The 21,564-nt window shown below is 60.6% G+C and overlaps 1 protein-coding gene across 5 annotated transcripts; it reads left to right on the top strand.

Annotated features, from left to right (window-relative positions):
• Positions 1–4,444: 4,444 nt before the first annotated feature.
• On the top strand, positions 4,445–21,356 carry TBKBP1 (TBK1 binding protein 1). 5 transcript variants are annotated; one of them, XM_059670777.1, is made up of 10 exons: positions 4,445–4,612; positions 6,509–6,768; positions 7,180–7,302; positions 7,558–7,662; positions 8,654–8,828; positions 9,389–9,564; positions 9,760–9,821; positions 17,830–17,948; positions 18,153–18,874; positions 19,800–21,356. In XM_059670777.1, the coding sequence occupies exons 2-10, from the start codon at positions 6,544–6,546 to the stop codon at positions 19,926–19,928; spliced, it is 1,836 nt and encodes a 611-aa protein (XP_059526760.1). In that variant the 5' UTR covers positions 4,445–4,612; positions 6,509–6,543; the 3' UTR covers positions 19,929–21,356. The 5 variants fall into 5 exon arrangements, with proteins under 5 accessions (XP_059526760.1, XP_059526759.1, XP_059526761.1 ...); XM_059670776.1 differs by lacking the exon at positions 4,445–4,612 and adding an exon at positions 4,647–5,886; XM_059670778.1 differs by lacking the exon at positions 4,445–4,612 and adding an exon at positions 5,767–6,112.
• Positions 21,357–21,564: the final 208 nt, after the last annotated feature.

Here is a 21,564-nt window from a genome sequence, read left to right as displayed (position 1 = left end):
TAATTAAGTAGCAAAGCCATTTTGTCTTGATTCTATTATGAGGTCCATTGTTAACCTTTGGCAACTGTCAGGCTCTCCATTCGGGGACGAATGAAGTCAACTTTCCTCGCCATTGGGGTTTGAACCATCTTCTGCACTTCTGCCATTTTCCCTCTGAGCTAGAAGCTTTCGGGAACCAGGGCTGGGGGTGGGATATATGTTGGATGGAGCTGCTGAGTGAACTCCCCATCTGAATTACCCAGTGCTGTCAGATGTCCCTGGGCAGGAGGCCTTCGATGTCTGAGCTCTTCTCTCCCCAGGTGCTCACAGGCCCCAAGTTCCTGAGCTGAGCTTTCCTCAATGTGAAATGTACCTTCTTTTCTGAAAGGAAAGTACATCTCAGCTCTGGCACCCTGCCTGGGCTCTGGATACAGAGGGGCAGCTTGTCACCATCCTGAAGGGAAGAGGAATGAGAAATGGCTCTGTATGAATAAGCTCTCTATAGCAATAAGCAATGCCTGCTATTTTCTGAGCTCTGCCCTTCAAAATATTATACAGTTTTTTGAGTATGACCTTGAGCAAATTCAACTTTTCGGATCCTCAGTCTCCTCATCTGTAAAATAGGAATCCGAATGAAAGAAAATGCATATGAAGTTCTTAGCATAGAGCCTCACACATGAATTAGTTTAATCGATCGAGAACTATTGAGTATGTGCCAGGCACTGGGAAATGAAGCAAATAAAAATCTCCATCCTATGGAGTCCACATTCTAATGGACAATACCTCATAAGTATTCAAAACTGTAATATAATAATCATAATTTTTTTCAAAATTCTGTTTGGGAGGTAGCAGAAAGGAATGTGGTTGTGGAGAAAACAAAGCACAAAGAGTTATTAAAACAATTTCCACTCAAACCTGGCTAATTTGATTAGAGGATGTGTGTTGCCTCCAAAGGAATTTGGGGATTTGGTGAAGAAATAAAGGTCTTTCTACTTCTGCCCAAACCTCTGATTTGATGGAAGACCAGCAGCTGCAGTTGGAGTCCCAGAATGGTTGTGCATCGAACCCTGATTTTCTAAGATCTAGAACTGGAGGCACCCGGGTCCTGTACTTTCACATGTGTCTAATCAATGTTCCTGCCTGCCTGGTTCTATTTGAGTCATCTGGGTTTTATTTTCATTCGATCTCTGCCGGCTGCTAACAAACACCATCTCCTCCTACTCTTTTCAGGCAAGAACGGGGCCGGAAAGACAAAGTCTTTCTCCAGAGCAAGAGTCCTGGAGTGGGAGATAGTCTCTCCCCGATGGTTCCCAAGGAGAAACATGCAGGGGTGACTCAGGCCCTGCTTTGGGGTTGTCTCTCGTACCAGTAACTAGCGGAGGCGGGTCCTCTCTTACTGTGCCTGTGAACGCCTTCTAGAAATGTTTACAACTCTTGCCTGACCAGCTGTCTGCCACATTCCCTCCTCTCCTCCCACCTTAGCTCCTCCCTCACTTCCCCTTGACCATGGTCCTGGTTTCCCCATTTTCTGCCTCCATCATGATGAGCCCTGATAATATCATGGTTCTTAAAAGGAATTTAGACCAGTCTCCAGCTTTTTCGGGTGAGGAATCAGGTCAAGAGAGGGGAAGTAATTAACCCAAAGTCACACCGCTTCATTCATTTATTCACTCAACCAAGAGCACGCCTTACCCTTTAAGATTTAGCTTAAATGTCACCTCAGGGGGAAACCTGCTTTGACGACTTTATCTAAAACAGACCCCTCCCCCCATTCTTCTCTATTTCTGTCCCATGTTTCTTTTTACCCTTTATCACAATTTCTAATTGTTTCATTTTTTAATCTTTTTCGTCTGACTCTACTAGAATATAAGCTCTATGAGGGCAAAAAGGACATGTTTGTCCTTCAGTGATGAGCATGCACTGTATTCTCAGCATCCAGCACATTAATAGGTGGTTCAAGAAATCTTTGCTGAATTGCCCAGCTGGTGTGGCTCAGTGGTTTAGTGTCAACCCATGAACCAGGAGGTTACAGTTTGATTCTGGTCAGGGTTCATGCCCAGGTTTTGGGCTCCACCCCAGTGGGAGGGCTTGCAAGAGGCAGCCAATCAATGATGCCCTGTCATCATTGATGTTTCTACCCTGTCTCCCTCTCCCTTTCTCTCTGAAATCAGTTTTAAAAAATACATTAAAAAAGTAAATCTTTGCTGAATTAATTAAGGTACAGTGAGCAGGTAGCCTCAAGGCACCTGGGGATATGAAAATAGATGGGACATAGTCCCTGCTTTCAGAACTGTCTTGTTTTAGCAACAGAACCAGAAAATTCGGAATGTGATGGGAACAGGTCCAGATTGGAGATCCAGGTTGGGGACGGGGGCAGGGTATTTTAGGGGCACCTAAAACAGGCTAGATCTGCCCAGCCGGCTTGGCTCAGTGGTTGAGCCTCGACCTATGAATCACGGTTCAATTCCCGGGCAGGGCACATGCCTGGGTTGCAGTCTCCATCCCCAGTGAGGGGAGTGCAGGAGGCAGCCAATCAATGATTCTCTCATCATTGATGTTTCTATCTCTCTCCCTCTCTGAAATCAATAAAAATATATTTAAAAATAATAAAACAGGCCTAATCTCTCTGGGGCTTTTGTTAACAACTGCTTAGAAGCCAGGATAAACCATTTGGCTGTGACTCAGGCCTGTGTCCTGCGCAGCCCAGTAGCATCAGGGGCTGACAACTCATCTACTGGAGCGTGTGCTCCCCTTCCAGTGAGGGAGGGCTTGGCTGGCAGTGTCACAAGTCCAGTTGGTAGCCAAGTCAACAGCCATGGAGGCCCCAGGGATAGCCCCACACCTTCCAGCCTAGTTTCTAATCTTTTGCCTGGTCTTCTGCTTCAGGACAGACCCTGTGCAGCCTCAAGGAAGGTGACACCTGCCCAGCCTTCAGGATTAGTGGGGTGACAGCTGTCCCAGCTGGGTAGCCTCCATACCCAGAGGGCAGATGGGTTGTCCCAAATGGCTCAGAGAAAGCTAGAGCCTCAGAGAGAAGCGGATGGCCTGCCTTCTTGTTCAGGAACCCCGAAGAGGAGGAGGGAGAGCAGTGAAAATCCCTTTCTTTGAAGAGAGAGTCCAAGCCCCTGCTGACTCTCCTGGGAGGAGCTCACCCCTCAGTCCAATCTTCTCCCTACAGTGGGGCAAGATGGCAGTTGCTGCTGCTGTTTCTCAAAGCTCACAGCATGCAAGAAACCTTTTCTTTCCTCCTCTTCCCTTTCCAGATTCACCCCTCCACCCCACCTGCCAGGAGCCTCAGGCCCCGGCAGCCTGCACCCTCCTTCCAGCTAAATCAGCGGTTCTCAACCTGTGGGTCGCGATCCCTTTGGCGGTCGAACGACCCTTTCACAGGAGTCGCCTAAGACCATCCTGCAAAACGAAAATAATTTTATGGTTGGGTCACAACATGAGGAACTGTATTTAAAGGGCCAGAAGGTTGAGAACCACTGAGCTAAATGATGAGCCTGCCCAAAGCCCCCCCTCCAGCCCCCCCTCCCCCCCCCCCCCCCATACCAGGGTTGGCTGCTCGGGGCTGAGCCAGAGTCCTCCAGCTTCCTCCATCATTTCCTACCTGCCGCCTGGCTGACCAAAATGACTCAACACCTTGAGTGTCACAGAGCAGTTTTAGCTCTCATCCCCATGGTTACAGGGGCTGGGGATTATCTCCAACTTTATTCAGAAAGGTTAAGTAACTTGCCCGAGGTCACACCGTGGGAAAGTGGCAAGAACAATCAAATGAGAAACCAAACTTGCATCTCCCGCTCAGTAGCTTGGCAAGTGCTGAAATGATCTTTGTGGGGAGGGTGAACGCTGCTGTTCCTTCATTTCGCTGGCCCGTGGGTGCGTGTGTGTGCTGGGGAAGGGGATTGTGTGTGTGTGTTGGGGGGCGGGGGTGCTGTCCCTTCCTAAATGAACCTTTGACCTCCTTAGTTCACTTTCGCTGCCGAAGAAGTTACTGCTTTAACTCTCGTCTCTCCGACTGGACTCGTGTGTATCTTATCAGAGCGCTGCCCACTAGCAGTGAGGAGCAGGGCTAATGTTTTCCTTCTCAAAAGAGCAGACACCCGCCCCCCCATCCAAATAGCCTCACTTCCCCCCAAACTGTATACCCAGAAGCACATACAAAGCAGCACCTGCCCCTGGCACAGCCCGCAGGTGCCCCCACACTCCACCCGAGCCCCGCCACGCGGCGGTGGAGGCGCGGGGAGGCCGCGGAGCGCGGGGCGGGCGGGGCGGGCGCGGCGGGCGGGGCGGGGCGGGGGGGCGCCGGGCGCGCTGCCAGGAGGGCCGCACCGGGGGGCCGGCCGCCCCTCTCGCCACGTGGTGGTGGCAGCGGCGGGGTCCGGGGCGCCTTCCCAGCTGGAGAAACCCGGAGCAGCCGGAGAGGAGGAGGCGGCGGCGGCGGCGGAGGAGGAGGAGCGGGGCGGGCGGGAGGGAGGGGGGCTGGGGGAGGGTTGGGGGGTGGGGAGGGACCCGGCGGCGGCGACAGGGCGAGAGCGAGCGCGGTGCCAGGGGGGTGGGGGCACCGGTGCCCGTCCGGGGAGGGAGCCGGCGGAGGGGGTGGCGGCGATCACCAGCAGGAACCGCGGCAGCCGTGAGTCCCGGCGGAGCTGGGCGGGGGAGGGGCGCGCCCCGGGCCGGCTCCCGGGGGTCGAGGGGGCCCGGGAGGAGGTGGCGGGAGGGGGGCCGGCACTTGGCCCAGGATGGCGGGGAGGGGCCGGACCCGGCGTCTGCCGCCCGCATCCTGGCCCTGGCCCCGCTCCGCCGCTCCTCAGGCCGCGCCGCCTCCCGAGCCCCTGCCCCGGCCCGGGGACCGCTGACCGGGCCCGGCCCGCGGCGGGGAGGGGGCCGCGCGGTCTCAGCCCGCCGGAGGGGAGGGGCGACGGTTTCTGTCGGCGGAGCTGAAGGGGTTTAAAGGGCGGCTCTTAAAGGGGCCGCAGAGGGGCCCGGGCCGAGGAGGCACCCCCTCCCCATCCGCCCTTCGTGGTGCCACCCGGGGCCGCCGGGCGGAGGGGAGAAGGCGGGGGAAGGAAACAGTCGGGGCGGCGCGGGGCCGAGCCCCTGCGAGTGCGGGGCCCGCGGTGGCGGGCGGGGGTCGGCTGTGGGTGTGGTGCGCGCTGGCCGGCGGGGCTGGGGGAGGGGACGGCCTGGAAGGAAGGGGTTAACGGTGCGGCCAGCCCTCCGAACGGGCGCACACGCTCCGCACTCGGTCCGGGGCGCACGCGTCTCCCTGGCACCTAATGGCGGGGGGAGGGGTGGGGGAGGGCGGTGTGGGGTCCCGGGCCTGCGCCCCTGCCACCCCAGGTCCTGCTGCAGGGCTCCGGGGGGTCGCGAACCCCACTGTCTGCACTCACACCTCCGGAGCCCTCTCTCCTGCACACACACACGGGCTCCGGCGCGCGCACACACCTCGGACATTCCCATAGTCCCTCACGTGACCCAAACGTGCCCACCCGCACACACGCTCACGCACGCGTGCACACACGCGCACACACACAGACACACACACACACACACACACGGCCGCTTGAAGGCTCCATCCGGACCCCCGCGCGCAGCCCCGCTCGGGCGCTCGCGGAGTGTAACGCACCTACACTCATTCACAGACACACACGGCCCACACATGCCAACTGCAGACACATTCATAAACAGGCCGGGAGCAGCGCGCGCACCCCCGCGCCCAGCCCACTCTTTCGGGAGCCCTGAGTCATTCCTGCCCCCTCCCAGGGCTCCCCATGTCGCCGTGTGCGCGCCCCCAGGGCGGGCTGGGGGACTCGGGCAGCCCTCTCCAGCGGGGCCGGGCCCTCTCCCAGCCCCCTGCCCCTCTGCGCATCCTGACGCTCTTCCAGGACTTCCTGTGGGTCCCAGGTCAGGGGTGAGGAGGGCCTGGAGGGTGGCCATGGCCGCGGAGAGTGGGGGAGGCATTTCCTTTTCCTGAACTCTGGGATCCTGCAGGAGGAAGCTGGGGAGTTGGGCGGGGGCCCAGCAGAGGAAGTGCTGACAGTGGTGGGGCTGACCCTCCCAGGAGCACTGAGCCTTCCTTAGAGAGGAGCCAGGGGTGCCAGAGGCCCAGGATGAGGGGCTTGGCAGGGAGGTATTTGGGGGAAATGAGGCCTGGGGTGGAGAAGGGGCTGAGGCGTGAGACAGGGCCGGCCCCCCTGTGGGCCCCATGCTGGGAAGGCAGCGCTCTCCAGTTCACTGGGTTCCAAAAGGAGCCCATCCCTGTTGCGAGCTAGACTGGCTTATGTGCCCCAACTTGTCATCTCCCCCTTGCTTCCCACCCCCAAGTCTTCACCTGGTCCCAGCCCCTCGCCCCAACGGATGCAGGGAAGGGATGATGGGGCTTGGTGGTCTGGAAGCGGGCTGTGGGAGATGGTGGGGCAGGACCTGGCTGCCTCTCGGCTGGTCACAGGGCTCCTCAGGCCAAGACTAGGGGTGTCAGGGGACAAGCTTCAGGCCGCCCCCTCCACCATGTCTCCTGCTTTCCCAGGAGGCCCAAGGGGTGCTGCAGCCCAGGCCCTCGCCATGGAGTCCATGTTTGAGGATGACATCAGTATCCTGACCCAGGAAGCCCTGGGCCCCAGTGAGGTGTGGCTGGACGCTCCTGAAGACCCATCGCTGGGGGGAGACATGTGCTCCGCCTCCCACTTTGCCCTCATCACGGCCTATGGAGATATCAAGGAGCGTCTGGGGGGCCTGGAGAGGGAGAATGCCACCCTTCGCCACCGCCTCAAAGTTTATGAGATCAAGGTCAGAACTTGGAGATGATGGGGGTCTGGCTGTTTGTGTGTGTGTGTGGGGGGGTGGGGGGTGGGGGGGAAGGGCCGGCTGCTAATGGCAGGAATTGGGGATTCAGCAGAGATTCTAGGGATCCGAAAGGGTGGTTAGGATACAGACTCTTGAAACTTGAGAGTCCCCCATGAGAGATGGGGGTGCTTTGGATGGGAACTCTGGGCAGCCCAGAGCCAATCAGGAGGAGATCAGGAGGGATACGCGTTGGAGTGGCGGGCCTGGGGTCTAGAGATCTGGGGCGTGGGAAATGCCTACAGGCCCATGGGAACTGGGATGTGCAGATCCCACTGGAGGAGGGGGACAATGAACCCGCAGCCTGGGAAGGGAGCCAGGCACCAGCTCTCCTGAGGGCCTGCCCACCATCCACAGTACCCGCTGATCAATCACTTCGGAGAGGAGCACGGCTTCTCTCTGTATGAAATCAAGGACGGCTCCCTGTTGGAGGTGGAGAAGGTCAGCCTACAGCAACGGCTCAACCAGTTCCAGCATGAGGTGAGCCCCTGGCAGGCCTCTGGGCTTCCCCCTAAGCTTGCTCCAGTCAATTTCAGACACCTCCCCTACCCACCAGCCTCCGGCCTTCTGTCCCCTTGATCAGAGATGGCCATGATCCCCCTTAGAGCTGGCCACAGCTCCCCCTGCCCCTTTCCTGGTACTGGGAACTGGGGTGGGAGGCACAGGGAGTGGGAGGCACTAAGCCAGTGATGGGCCTGACTGGCGTGCACCCCAACCCTCCGGGCCCCCATCCAGTTGCAGAAGAATAAGGAGCAGGAAGAACAGCTCGGGGAGATGATCCAGGCTTACGAGAAACTCTGTGTGGAGAAGAGCGACCTGGAGACAGAGCTTGGGGAGATGGTGAGGCCCAGGGAGCTGGGGTGGGAGAGTGTGACCCGGTTGTGTGTCACCCTGTGAGTGTGCTTGTGGTGTGCACCCCGCTGCGATCCCGTGTGTCTGTCCGTGAGTGTCCATTTGGCCTTGTAAGTGGGGCTGTGTGTGCCATGTCGGTTGTGAGGGACTGTGTACATACTGACCATGCAGTGTCAGGGGGTGACTGTGTGAGTGACCCTGTAGAACATTGTGTCTCTGTGTGTCTGTTTGAGTCTCCTGCTGGGTCTACCCTGGGTCTACAGCACTGCTCCTGGAAGGCTTTGAAGGTGAGGGCAAAGGTGACCGGAAGTGTCTGCGGCTGCTGGGATGGGTCTTGGCATGTGTGTGAATCAGGGTATGGCCATGTGTGTGTGAGCAAGTGAGCAGGGGTCAGAATCAGGAGGCATGGTCTCTGTCCACTCCTAGCTGCCACCTGGGGGAAGTCACGTAGCCTCCATTCCTCCTCTGAAAAGCGGGGCAGATAACTTCCCTCAGCTGTTGTGGGCATTAGTGTAAAAATGCTTTGCTTTAATAATCAAAAGCACTTACGCGGCACTTGCTAGGTGCCAGGCACCATTCTCATCTCTTTAGATAGTTACTCATTTTCGTCCTGATGACAAACCTAAGAGGTAGGTGTGGTTGTCCCTATCTCATAGATGAGGTAGATGAAGCCAGAGTGGTTGTTGCATATGCAAATGGCCCTGAGGTGTGTCTGGACAGGGGGCTGAGGCTTCCTAAAGTGTCCCTGTGTGTTAGGGACATGGAAGGGCATGAACTCTGACCTTGCAAGAGGCAGTAGCCAGAAACATCTGCACTGCAGTTGCTGGGAGAGGAGCCCTCGAACTCATGGTCACTTGGAGGGTGGCGTGACCGGGGGCCTGCTCAATTTGGGGGTGATGGCTGTTCAGACAGGGCATTCGGGGGGCTCCAGGGGCACCCTGGCCCTGTGCAGACCCTCACCCTCTTGTTTCCCACACAGCGGGCCCTGGTGGAGACCCACTTGCGGCAGATCTGTGGTTTGGAGCAGCAACTGCAGCAGCAACAAGGCCTCCAGGACACAGCATTCTCCAGCCTGAGCCCCCCGCCGGCCCCGCCCTGCGCTGATCTGGACCTGCACTACCTGACCCTGAGAGGGGGATCTGGCTTGAGTCACGGTAAGATCTCAGCTCCCCCTAAACTTCCCTACCCCGAACTCCCCAAGCCAAACCCCCATTTCAACACCGTTGGACACCCCCAGCTTCTCAGGTACTCAACACCCCATTATAATGCTTTGCATTTCCCCCATAATCACCCCACCTCCCCATCTGTTCCCTCACCCCATCCACTACTACCCCAATTTCTGCCATCTAAGTCCCTCTCCCGCCACCCTGGCTACCCCCATGCAATTCTCGTAGGTGCCAGCAGAGGGCACCCCAAACCAGAGTCCCCTGCCTGCTCTAGGTTGTGATTAGGAGAGGTCCCGAGGAAGCTCAGGGACTTGAGTCTGGCCAGGGGAGCCCTTCAGGGGCCATCTTCTTTTTCCCTGGCCTCCAGGAAGGTTAGGAACAGCAGCCCAGCTCCCCCTGGCGCACTGTCCTCATTCTGGTGTCTGTCCTCAAGCTGTCTGTCTCGGGTCCCTCCTGCTGCAGTCCTCACCTCTCCTTTGTGTTGGTCTGGGGGGCAGTGGAGGTGCCCAGCAGCTGGACTCAGCCTGACAGTGTGCTCTCCCCACCAGCAGGCTGGCCAGGCCCCGCGCCAAGTGTGAGCGAGCTGGAGCGGAGGCGCCTGGAAGAGGCCCTGGAGGCTGCCCAGGGCGAAGCCCGGGGGGCGCAGCTCCGGGAAGAGCAGCTCCAGGCCGAGTGCGAGCGGCTGCAGGAGGAGCTGAAGCAGCTGCAGGAGACCCGGGCCCAGGTGAGCGGCAGCGGGGCACAGGCCCGGGCCCTTGCTCTGGGACCTCTACGGCTCCGTGGAGGCCTGGGGGCTGCTGCAAATAGCATTGAGAGGCTTAAGACTTCCTCTCTGGGTACAGCCGTCCCTGGGAACGGTAGAGGAGGGGAGTCCAGACCAGATGAGGTTGGCGTCAGACCTCTCCGTCTTCTCCCTTAGGATCTGGCCTCCAACCAGTCGGAGCGGGAGATGGCGTGGGTGAAGAGAGTCGGAGATGATCAGTAAGTCATGCCTGTAACCCTCTCCCTCTTCACCTCTGAACCCCAGCAGTGGCGTTTCCCAGGCCCTCCCTTTGATTGACATCTCCCTTTGGCATTGTTTGGGGGGGCCTCTCTTCCAGGCCGTCAGAGCTGTGGGGTTTGGGTTGCTTGTGTGACTGCACCCTTCACAGGAAGGAGGCGAGGTTCTGGGGGTGCTCAGCCTCCAGGAGGTTCCCTTTGCTTTCCTCTGGCACCCCAGGTCGTGTCTGCTCGAGGTCGTTGAGAGAGGCTGCCTCGGCAGCTTGCTGCTATGTTCTGTGTCCCCTGCTGAGTTTTGGGGCCTCTCTGGGGCCAGGGACAAGGCCCAGCCAGTTCGGTTAGCCCTGCTCCCCCCCCCCCCCCCCCCATGAAGAGGAAGGAGATGGCTTGTTTTTTATGGGATTTATGGTGCTTCATCTGTCTCAGGAGAGAGAAAGCTGAGGCTTAGGGTTGGAGGGACTTCCTGGGGGGGGGGGGGATTAGAATGTACTCAGCTGGGTGCCCCTCTGGAATCCTGCCAGGAAAGAAGGGAAGCGGGAAGTAGGAAGGGAGCTATGTCAGTGAGGAGCCAGATGGTGGGGGCTTCTGGGGCAGCTCTGGGCAGCTGGGCAAGGGAGAGCGGCAGCCGGGTAGCAGTGAGCCTGATGCCTTTCAACATCCGCACCAGCTCATCCTCTCCAACTTTCTGAGAAATAGGGTGCAAACCTCCTTCCGCCTGAGCCCTCTCCCGAGATGAGGTGTATGGCACAGGCTTTCTCCCTCCATTGGAGGGGAAGACGGAGGCCCAGAGGGGGGCAGCAGTTCACCCTCCATCACACAGCATACCCAGCTATAAGCCCCCGGAGGTCCTCCCCCAGCAGGCCTCCTCCTCACCTTCCTCCCAGCTTCTGGCCAGTTGGGGATCTCCTCACCTCCCTCTGCACCCTGGGGTGGGGGCCTGGGTGGAGCTGTGATCGCTGGAGGGGAGAGCGGGGGGTGAGAACACAGTTTGTGGGCCTGGTGGGTGGGACCCCTAAGCTAGGCTGCTGCGGGGCATTGAGAGGTCTCTGTGGAGAGGGTCCACCCTAGCCTGTGGCTGGGACTCAGCCCATACTCATCCGTGTGCCCCGACCCGGAACACACACACACACACACACACACACACACACACACGAGTCTAGAATCTTCGCTTGCTCCAAAAGTCACACCGCAGGGCCCTTTATGGGTCACTGAGTCCAACCCTTCTCAGAAACCAGCAGTGAAGACACCCCCAGGTGGTTGAACCCCGAGAGAAGACAGGGGTTGTGTCGGGGCTGGAGTCTGAGCAGCCAGGCTTCGAGTCCAGGGATGCTGGGGTGCTGAGCGGCTTGGCTTTACTGACCTCACCTCTCTGGCCCAGAGGTCAGTCGTTGCTGAGAGATGTGATGAGTGGGTGAGGGCAGAGGAGGGGTGGTGGGTGCCAAGGGGCCAAGGCTGAGGGTGAGTGAGTGGAAGAGAACACCCCCCATAAAGTGCTTTTGGCAGTCAGGTTCTCCATCCTGCTGCTCTGGCCAGAACAGCCCCTTCTCCTTCCTCTCCCTGCACCTGCCTCGCCCAGTCTCTTTGGCCATAAGGATGCGCTGGCCTTACCTCCCTTGCCTCCTGGCTCCTCCCCTCGGTTCCAGTGGTTCACATGCTGCCTCCGGGCCTCCTGGACCTCCCTGCCTGCCGGCCTCACACTGGCTGGCAGGCTGGGTGTCTCTGGACAGCCCCAGCTTGGCAAGAGTTAATTACCAGAGGAAGTCCTCACTCCCCCGGCAGTTTTATTTTCTTATAAACTCAGCTCCTTGTGGTAATAGTCCGCTTCCCCGGCGATGCCTCCCTGTCCTCCCACCTGGGGAGGCCTCGGTCACCTGTGTCGGCTCGCTTTCCCCCACAACCCCTCCTCTTCTTCCTGACCCTCCAGGCTGCTGGGAATGTCACAGACGGGTTTACCCAGGAGAGGAATGCAGGGGCTGCATTATCGGGTGGGGGTGTGAACGCTAAAGAGGGGGCCCCAGAAATGTCTGCGTTCAGCCTCCTCCCATGTGGGGATCTTCTGTGTCCCCGAAAGCTTCTCACTTGTTCTCCGTTTGGACACCTCCAGGGCAGCCAGTTGTATAGTGGGGAGTCCTGGGTGTTAAAATGCACCCCCTCATGTAGCTCCTGCCTCTGTTAATCCTCTGACATAGGTCCTTCCTGTGCTGAGGCTGGGAGGCAGCCCAGCCCCAGGGTTCCCCAGTTCCTCCCAGTCCAGCCCCTGGCCCATCAGCTCTGGTCATCAGTGTTCCTCTGAAAATGGACACCCAGACCAGACCAGACGCATCCAGGTCTGACCTCCGGGCAAGATTTCCCTGCCCTTTGGAGAGCCCCGCCGCTGGTGACCGAGGCCCAGGGAAACAGATGGCCCCGGGGGGAGAGCTGCAGGGGCCGCTCGGGGCCAAAGGCATGGGGGCCACTCGGGGAGGGGGTGGGAGTGGAGACCACCTGCTCCTGAAGGTGCCCTGGGAGGTAAGGACCCCAGGAGGGTCCCTGTCCAGGGGGAGGTGCGGAACCCACACCGCCTGCCCTCCAGGCCCAGCGCAGAGAGCCTTTCTGAGGTGTGGCCCGCGCTGAGGGAGGAGGGGAAATTGTGGAGAGGGGTCCTTTGGGGTCTGAGGGTTCTGAGTGAGCAGGGCTCAGTGAGGGGAACGAGGGCTCAGTGAAGGGGGGAGCTCGCTCCTGAGGGGTCCGCCGTAAGAAGGCGCGGGGCTCAGTGTGAGTGATGAGGGGTAAACTCTAGGTCTTTCTTCTTTCCCAACGTGGGGGGCTCAGTGTTGCAGCCTGGGCCCTTTTCCGCCCACCCCCACGCCCCTCTCCCCGCCCACAAGCCTCTGCGTGGGCTGCGGTTAGTGGTGGGGGAGAAGTGTGAACTCGGAGAGAGAGGATGGAAACTCTGCACAGAGGTCAAGGGCAGTGTAGGGTGGGTCAGGGCGGAAGTCGGAGACCCCCGTGTACCCTGAGCTTAGCCTCATGCCCCAGAAGCAGCGGGCCCAGGGCCTCCCCCTTCACGCTTCTCACCCTCCCTACTTCCTTTCTTTCAAGTCTCCTTCAGCCAGGCACCAGCTCACAGGAATTAACCACTGAGCACTTGCAGCCCTGTTGGGCGGGCGGGCGGGCGGGCGGGCAGGCAGGCGTGGGGCAGGGCTCTGTTATTGAGGCCCACCACTCCCACCTCATTGTGGTCTGAGGGATTGGTGGGCTTTGGACCGGCCTTGGTCTCGGGCCATTTCCCTGCCAGGAAGGCAGAGGGGAGCTCTTACCACACTCTCTCCCTCCATGGGAAACTCCACGTCCTCCCCTCCCTTTTCAACCCAAGTCACTGAGCTGGCGTCTCCAGAAAAAGGATCCAAATGGTCTCCGCTCCCTCACCTGTGTCCTAGGCGCTCCCCTGACCCTTCCTCCATGCCAGACGCGATGCGAGGCAATTTACCTACAACATTTCATTTAATTCTCACAAAAAAACCCCCCAAAACCATGTGATGAAGGCATTGTCCGCTTTTACAGCTAAGCAAACTGAGGTTCAAAGAAGTGAAGTAATCAGAGACGCTAAGTGTACCTATCGAGCAGGTTCTGAGCAAATGGGTTTTTTTTCTGCTTCAGCTCCTTCTTCAGGTTGGAGGCCCTTATATCGGAGGGGCCGGGTGATTTGTTGATCAAACCTGATCCCTGTAGCAAGTGCAAGGGGCACCGTTAGTATTTATGCTGGCGCCACCGGTGTGAACCAGGACAGTGCTGGGCAAACTGGGATGGGTGGCCCTCGCCGAACCAGGGACCCTGGTTCCCAGCCTCTCTGTGAGCGGCTCAGCTTGGCCGCGTAGCAGCGGCGCCCAGGCACCCTGACATCTCGCTGTGCTGGAAGCATGGCAGGGCTGCCGGGCTCTGCGGACCGCAAGTCATAGCTGGTCGAGGAGCGTGAAGGGGCGCAAGGCGCCTGAGAGGAAGTGGTGGAGCTCTGGGTTGTTGTAGAGCGACTTCCTCCTCCCGCCGCGGCCTGTAACCTCAAGTCCGCTCCATGGCCGGGTGCCTGTGGTCCCCTCCCTGAGGGTCGTGTGGGAAGACTGATGCTGGGTGTGCCTGTGGGTGGTGGAAAGTTTGGTCCCTAAATTTACTCACGGGGGGAGGTGACTGGGGGCAACTGAGGGCCGCTGTGGGCAAAGATGGGAGGGTTCGGAGGGCTGGATGTCTGCTTTCCTCCCGATCCTGAGTCAGTTAGTGATTCTGACTGACCCCATGGCCAGCTGGCCCCTGACCCCATTCCTGACCCTCGTATGGATCCCATCCCTGACTCTAACCCTATCCCTTATCCGGACCCCAACTCTGTCCACAGTCCTGACCGAAAATGAACTATCAGCCCCAGCCCTAAGCTGACCCTGAGCCCAGCCTTAACCTCGACCTCAAGCCCTTCCCTAATTCTCCTCCACGACCCGGCACGTGAACTCCAACCCTGCCACGTCCTCACTGGCGCTCCAACACAGGGCGCCCAGGGGCCTCTGTGTCTCCCAGCTGGTTTGGGCCAGAAAGGCCTTTAGAGGAGGAGGACACTTCGGTCTCTAACCTCGGTAGCTTTAGCAGCAATAGTGAAGATTGTTATTGCCAGGTGGGTTCTGAGATCCCTGACTTACGCGTGGGAAGAGTGAATGAAAGGATATGTCAGTGAAGGGTGGAAAGGCTTGCTGCAGCGGGGCCCTTCTTCCTGCCAGCTCTGCCCTTGGCTCCTCGGAAGGTGCCAGCTCAGCAGGCTGAGGTGCCAAGAGCATGTTTGAATCCCGGCTCTGTGTCACCGCCGCTCGTGACCTTGGGCCAGCCTATCACCGGCCCTGCCATTCCGCTGCCACACACGTCTAGCTCCTTCCTCTCTCCTCCCGGGGCGGCGGGGATGACGCTCAGGGCGCCCGGCCACTTTGGAGGCCTCCAGCCTCTTCCTCCTCCTCCACTGCCGTCCTGTCTCCACTTTCCCGCCCTTGCTGCTTCCTCTTGGAAGGCAGGGTATAGCGGAGTGGTCAGAGCTCCCATTCCAGCATCTCCATTACTCCTCGGCTTTATGACTTTGGTCAAGGACTCAACCTCTGGGGACCTCCATTTCCTCATCTGTAAAATGAAACACTGTAGGGTGGCTGTGAAGATTAAGCAAAGCTCCCAGCACAACAATGCCTGGCCTGTGATGAGCGCTCGTACAGGTGATTTGTGATTCTCCTCTCCCTGGGTCCCTCCCAGGTTCCGAGAGACTCGGGACGTCCCCGTAGTTTAAGCCATAAAGGAGCGCCCGAATGTCGTTCAGCTGCCCCATGCTTCCCGACCGGCCTCGATGGTGGAAAGTAGCAGGGCCAGGAAGCCAGGAAACGGAAGGTGCCTTCAGGTGTACACGTGTGACTCTTGGTTGTGTTGTGAAGCTGAGATTTTTTTCCCCACTGAATTGGCAGTGTTTTCTAATGTGAGTCATTCAGGTCGTTAGCGTATTTTGCCGCCTGGCTGTGTGCATCTTGGGGTAGGGAGATGACACCCAATGAAGGGGGCGGTCCCAAAGGGTCATAGGGCATCAGGGGTTGGCTCCGACCGCCTGGCCAGGTCTCAGGTCTCTGGGAAGGCTGCCAGGGGTTCCAGCAGGACAGCCCCTGCCTGCCCCAGGCACCCAGATCAGAGCTGAGGGCTGGACATTCTGGGCCAGGGCCGCCTTTCTTCCATTTCCTGCTGCTCTGTCTGTCTTGTTGTGAGGAGGCTGCCAGAAGCTGGCCCTGGAAACTGGGCTGGCTCCTGACAAGGGGAGGAAGGCAAGCAGGGGAGAGATAGGGGCCTGGGAACGGAGGGTGGCAGGTGAGATCTCCCAGGCGGGGTGTGAAGGCAGCGACCTGTATCTGTCACCTGAGATACAGCAGTGGCTGCGGGTGGGGAGAGGAACGGTGGCTGCTTGGTCAGAGGAGGATGCTGCTCCGAATCACTGCCCTGCCCTGAACCCCTCCCACCCCCCCCACTGCAGGGTGGCATGGTCCTTCGAAAGCCCCAGTCTGATGGGGGAGACACAGCTCCTGCCCTCAGACTTCCCCAGGTCTGAAGGGGGTAGCCTCCCACCGGGGAGTCCCCACGTTAGTGTGGGACACACAGACTGGACCTCCAGTCTGGCAGGGCGGGTGGCGTTGTCCCCACAGGCCCATAGGCTGAGTGGGTGGACACAGGACACATTTAGCCAACACAGGGGTTGCAGCCCTTCAGCGAGGGTTTCCGAAAGGACCCTCCTTCCTCCATCTCGGCCCACCATCAGATGGGCGGGTGAGTGATCTCCCTCCCCAAGAGGGAGCCTTGTCCCCCAAGAACCCCAGCCTGTTGGCAATGATTTTGTTTTGACCCAAAAATAGTTTTGTTGTGGGAGGCGCCATTGTCTCCCCCACCACCCAGCTCTAGTAAGAGAGCCGGCCAGGGAGTGGAGTGAGAGTGAGGGAGCTCAGTCATCACCTAGCCTGCACCTCGGCTTTTCCTGCCCTCTGAAGCCCTAACCTCACGACTTCCCCTCCTCTCCTCCGGGGCCACACACACACTCACTCTCACACCGTTCCTCACACTCACCGTACTGGCCGCACACCTCCCTCCGCTCCCTCCCGTCCACATCCATCCTCTCACATGCCCGTATCCTGGGGTGGGCAGGGCCCCAGTGAAGGTCTGGAGAAGTCCCCGCCTCATTCCTGCCCAGGGCCCTTCAGCTCCTGGGGCCAAAGGGCCTCCCCTGGGAAGTGACCCACCGGAGTGGCTGTGCCTCCGCCCGCCCCTTCCCTCCAGCCCCAGAGCCCCTTCTGGACTTGGTACGATGCGGGGTGCAAGAGAACCCAAACCCGGCCTCCCGGACTCTGTCCAAGCCCAGGCCGGAAGGCAGGGACCCCAGGCCATGGCAGAGCCTCGCGTGAGGTCAGGACGGTCTCTCTGGGGCCAGCAGGCCAGGGTGGGGGCGAGGGGAGGGGCAGCGCTGACAGTGATCGGAGGTTCTGGGTCAAAGTGACCTAAAGAGAAAGGAACAAGGGAAGTAGGTGAGGTCTTTGCCAAGTTCACAGTCGGTTCCAGCTCGTGAGGGTGGGTACCCAGAGAGCTGAGCAGGAAGTGGAGGAAGAAAGAAAAATGGACGGAAAGGCTCAACTCACTCTCCATGTCCTGGGTCCCAGGCCCTGGGCAAGGTGCTGAGAATAGGAATGCAGTGATAGAGTTTCCCAGGGAAGTTCCAGTGTGAGTGGTGCCCCCTGGAGGTGAGGGGCACAGCCCTGTGTTCCCAGAGATCTCTGAGTAGAGGGCTCCCTCAGAGGCAGCTTAGAGGTGGAGGCAAGGAACCTGGACCCCGAACCGGCAGACTTGGGCTCCCCAGGAGGCCATGCCCTTCACTTCCAGAAGGGGGCTGGCTGTCATGGGCCGTGCATCCGTGGTCCCCAACCTCTCACAGCCGAGAGCTCTTCGTGGACCCCCTGCCCGCGGCCCACGGATCGCGCTTCCACTTTTCGTAGGTGCTCTCTGGGAAAATGCACAGTGACGAGAGCTACTGTCGGTCCCGTGCGGCTTTTCGATGAATCTGTGTTTTATTTGTCACCACAGCTTCTGCACAGATTGGAAAAACACTCACACATACCTGTGTGAGACCCGTCCAGGCCGCAGGCAGTGCCTGGCGACACCTGGACTCAGGGACCCCCGGGCATCACTGAGCCCCCAGCCCCAGCCCATAGTCTGGGAACCACTGCCCTAGCCCCAGGGACCATTCGCTGGGGAGAGGGGGCGGCTCCCTGGAATCAGGTGGCATTGAAATTGGGGTAGGAGGGCCCAGGACGGGGGAGAGGGCCAGGTGCTGGCGCAGAGCCCGTTCTTGCTCCACAGCCGTGACAGGAAACCCACTTTCCTCCTCTCCCCTGCCCCCTGCCCTCTGACCTCAGGGTCAGGGAAGGCGGGGGCCAGGCCGTGACCTGGGGGACTGGGTGTCCTTCAGGGTGAACCTGGCGCTGGCTTACACGGAGCTGACGGAGGAGCTGGGCCGGCTGCGGGAGCTGAGTTCTCTGCAGGGGCGGATCCTGAGGACGCTGCTGCAGGAGCCCACGCGGAGCGGCGGTGAGAGGGGCCGGGCAGGGTCGGCCCGGGCCGGGCGGGGGGAGCTACGGAGCCATCCCGTGGCCGGGCCACCCTCCGCTCCCTTCCCTCCCAGGCCCGATGCTCTTCCCTGGCGTGAGGAGGAGGAGGTGGGCGGTGGGCTTTGGTGTTCTGACCTCTCCTCTCCCCAGCGCGTCCCCTGACCCGGTCCCGCTTCTCTTCCAGGCCAGAGGCACTCGCCGCTGTCGCAGCGCCACTCCCCGGCGCCCCAGTGCCCCTCGCCCTCCCCGCCGGCGCGAGCGGCGCCCCCGTGCCCCCCGTGCCAGTCCCCCGCCCCCCAGCGCCGCTCCCCAGGCCCCCCGTGCCCCTCGCCCCAGCAGCGCCGCTCGCCGGCCTCGCCCTCCTGCCCCTCGCCCGTCCCGCAGCGCCGCTCGCCGGTGCCGCCGCCGCCGTGCCAGTCGCCCAGCCCGCAGCGCCGCTCCCCGGGGCCCCCCGCCGGCCCGGCCCCGCCGCCCCGGCCGCCGCCGCCCCTCCCGCCGCCGGGGGAGCGCGCCTACGCCAAGCCGCCCAGCCAGCTCGCCAAGGCCGGCTTCCAGGGCCGCCGCAGCTACTCGGAGCGGGCCGAGGGCGCGGGCTACGCGGGCGCCCCCCCGCCCTGGCTGCAGGCCGAGGCCGCCACGCTGCCCAAGCCGCGCGCCTACGGCGCCGCCGAGCTCTACGGCCCGGGCCGGCCGCTTAGCCCGCGGCGCGCCTTCGAGGGCCTCCGCCTGCGCTTCGAGAAGCAGCCGTCGGAGGAGGAGGAGTGGTCCGTGCCGCCCAGCCCGCCCAGCCCCGAGGCGGGCGCCATCCGCTGCTCCTCCTTCTGCGCCGGCTTCCCCGTCCCCGAGTCGCCGGCCGCCGCGGCCTATGCCCACGCCGAGCACGCGCAGTCCTGGCCGTCCATCAACGTGAGTGGGGCGCCCGCCGCCCGTGCGCGTGGGGGATCGGAGGCCTGGCCCCCCACCCGCGCGTCACCCGAGCGCGCCCCGCGGCTTCCCGAGGCCCGGGGAGCGAGGTCCCTGGTGCCGGGCGAGGCCCTCACAAGGACGGCCCTGGTTTTGGTTCCAGACTCCACCGCCTGGTCGCTGTGGGGCCTGGACAAGGGACCCACCCCCTCAGACCCTGAGTTTTCTCATCTGCATAGTGAGGGCGGTGGTTCCGTTATCCGACTCCATTAGAGGGCTCCTTGGAGGGAGGCCACAGGCTGCCACCCCCCAGGGCCTGAGCGGGACCCGCAGTAGTGAGCATCTGCTCGTTCGGCGCCGGAGGCCATGCTGACCCCGAGGGTCCTGGCTGACGGGGGGACAGGCCTCAGAGCCCCTCTAAGACCTGTCTTAGAAGACACCCTCTCTCAGGGCTCCATTGTCTCACCGAAATAATGAGTTTCCTGAATGTCAGATTCAACTCCTGTCTCCTCGAAGGACCCAAATACATTACAAAGCCAAACAGAAAATTATTTTGGGTTATACGTGGCCTGGGATTACTCAGTGCTTGGCGTTATCTGGCAGCCATGTCTTAGTCACTCTGGGGGCATGTCTGGGTCTGGCCTTTCCTCGCTCCCCCAGAGGCCCTGGCAGAGGTCCTGGCAGACTGAGCATACCCACCTCCTTACACACACCTGTGACCCAGGCCCCGGGGTGGGGAGTGGATGCTGAGCTGGTGGAAGGTGGGCGGGGATGAGGAGGAGAGGGTGGGCACTGGACAGACGGTGCCCAGAACCCTTCTGCATGCGGCAGTCCTCCCTGCCCTGGGTCCCAGGGAAAGGGCAGGCTGGGATGTGGGGAGCACGGGGGAGGGTTGGGGATCGTAAGTGACTTCCCTCTCTCCCCGCAGCTGCTGATGGAGACAGTGGGCTCTGACATCCGCAGCTGCCCCCTCTGCCAGCTGGGTTTCCCTGTCGGGTATCCGGATGACGCCCTCATCAAACACATTGACTCCCACCTGGAGAACAGCAAGATCTAGGGTGCCTCCCCCACCCACTGGCTGTTTCCCTGCCCTCTCCCATCACCCCCAAGCACTCACTCACTTTGAATGCTGCATGAATCTTGTGGGGGGCCCCTGCCCCTCGCGACCCCCAGATACCTCCACTAGCTACCGAGTCAACGTGTGTGCCATCTTCCCTGGTCCAGGCACCACTCAGCCCTGGGTCTTCCCAGGAGGTCAGTCAAGGCTCTCCCCAGCTCCCTCGCTTCCAAGGGGAGATGGGGATCCGGGCTGGGACAGGGAGGGGGGACCCTACCCAGCCTCTCCCTCTGCCTTTCTGTTCTCAAACACAGTCGGGTCCCAGGAGATGGCTAGTGGTTGGGCCTGGGGGAGAGGGAGGGTATCAAAGGACTCCAGGAGCTCCCTCAGCCCCTCCCAGACATCCATCTTTCCCAGGCCGTGCTCTGCCCGAGGAACACAGCCTGAGGGGGGTTCCGGAGCCTGCCCTGCGCACTGACACCAGTTCCTCCATCCCACGGCCAGCTCAGGGCAGGTGGCCTGGGCCCCTGTTGGGGGAAGGAGACACTTTGATTCTTGCCACTCTCTGCAGGCCAGTCCTGTTCTCCCCCTCTGCCCACCCTGGGGAACAGGGAGGGTGGGAGAGCAGAGGGAGGACCCTGAAGGACTGGAAGGATCCAGCCTAAAGAGGCTGCCCTGTGGGCCAGGGGTCCCTGCACCATGACCCTCAGGCCAGGGGCCTGTCTGTGCCAGCCTTCGAGGCCCGTGCGCTCCCCCTGGAGCCCCCAGCACCGAGGCACAGATGCTTGTGACAGCTGCTCCCCTCCCCTCTTACCCCACTCGAGCCCTGGCACCACAGGTACCCAGGATCCCGTGTGTGACTCAGGCTCTGTTAGCTGGGTGGGTGTCATCAGCCCTGCCTCCCAAGCCAGAACCTGAGGATGGGCCCAGGGTGCTGTGGAGATCAAATTCAAAAGAGCTAACCCCTTTCCCACACCCCAGTGACCCACATTCCCTCTGTGAAATCTACCTCAGAGTCGTACCCTCAGAAGGACGGGTAAGCAGGAGGCCAGGGGGTCCCGGGGCTGAGGTGGGGAGCTTCCTACAGCAAGAGCCTGCCACCCACGATGAATCCACCCCCCGCTGCCAGCCTCGCCTGGGTCTCAGCCCCAGGCCTGTGGCAGTGGACGCTACTGTCAGTGCATGTACCATTCTGATCCAACTCTTCCAGGCCCCTCCCTCCTCACACGTCTCCCCTCCCCCTCAGCGTGGGGGAGTGAAGGGGTGTGTCAGGCGGGAAAGGGGCCAAGGACTCCAGAGATGGCATTGTACCTTGAGTGTTCCTCCAGGGAGGGGAAGTGGGGACGGGGAATGCAGAGGGGAGGTGGGGGCCCCCCGAGCCCTCTGAACAAGTTGAAAATCCAAATAAAACTTACCTGTTCCATCTGCGCTCAGTCTGTGCCCTCCATGGCAGGGGTGGGGAGGGACCCAGAGGTCTTGGAAACAGTATCTCACAGATACACCACCATGGAGAGTGGTCATTGGGCAGGTAGGGGATGAGAGGGCACCCATGTCTCAAGGTGGTTCTGGAGGCATAAGCATGCGAGTGGCCGTCGATGACTTGTGATGAGTTTACTGAGGACAGATCTGGGGTAGC

The sequence above is a fragment of the Myotis daubentonii genome, chromosome 16, assembly GCF_963259705.1.
Source record: "Myotis daubentonii chromosome 16, mMyoDau2.1, whole genome shotgun sequence".
Lineage (NCBI taxonomy): Eukaryota > Metazoa > Chordata > Mammalia > Chiroptera > Vespertilionidae > Myotis > Myotis daubentonii.
Note: the sequence above shows the minus strand (reverse complement) of the source record. Positions and strands in the feature narration are given on the sequence as shown.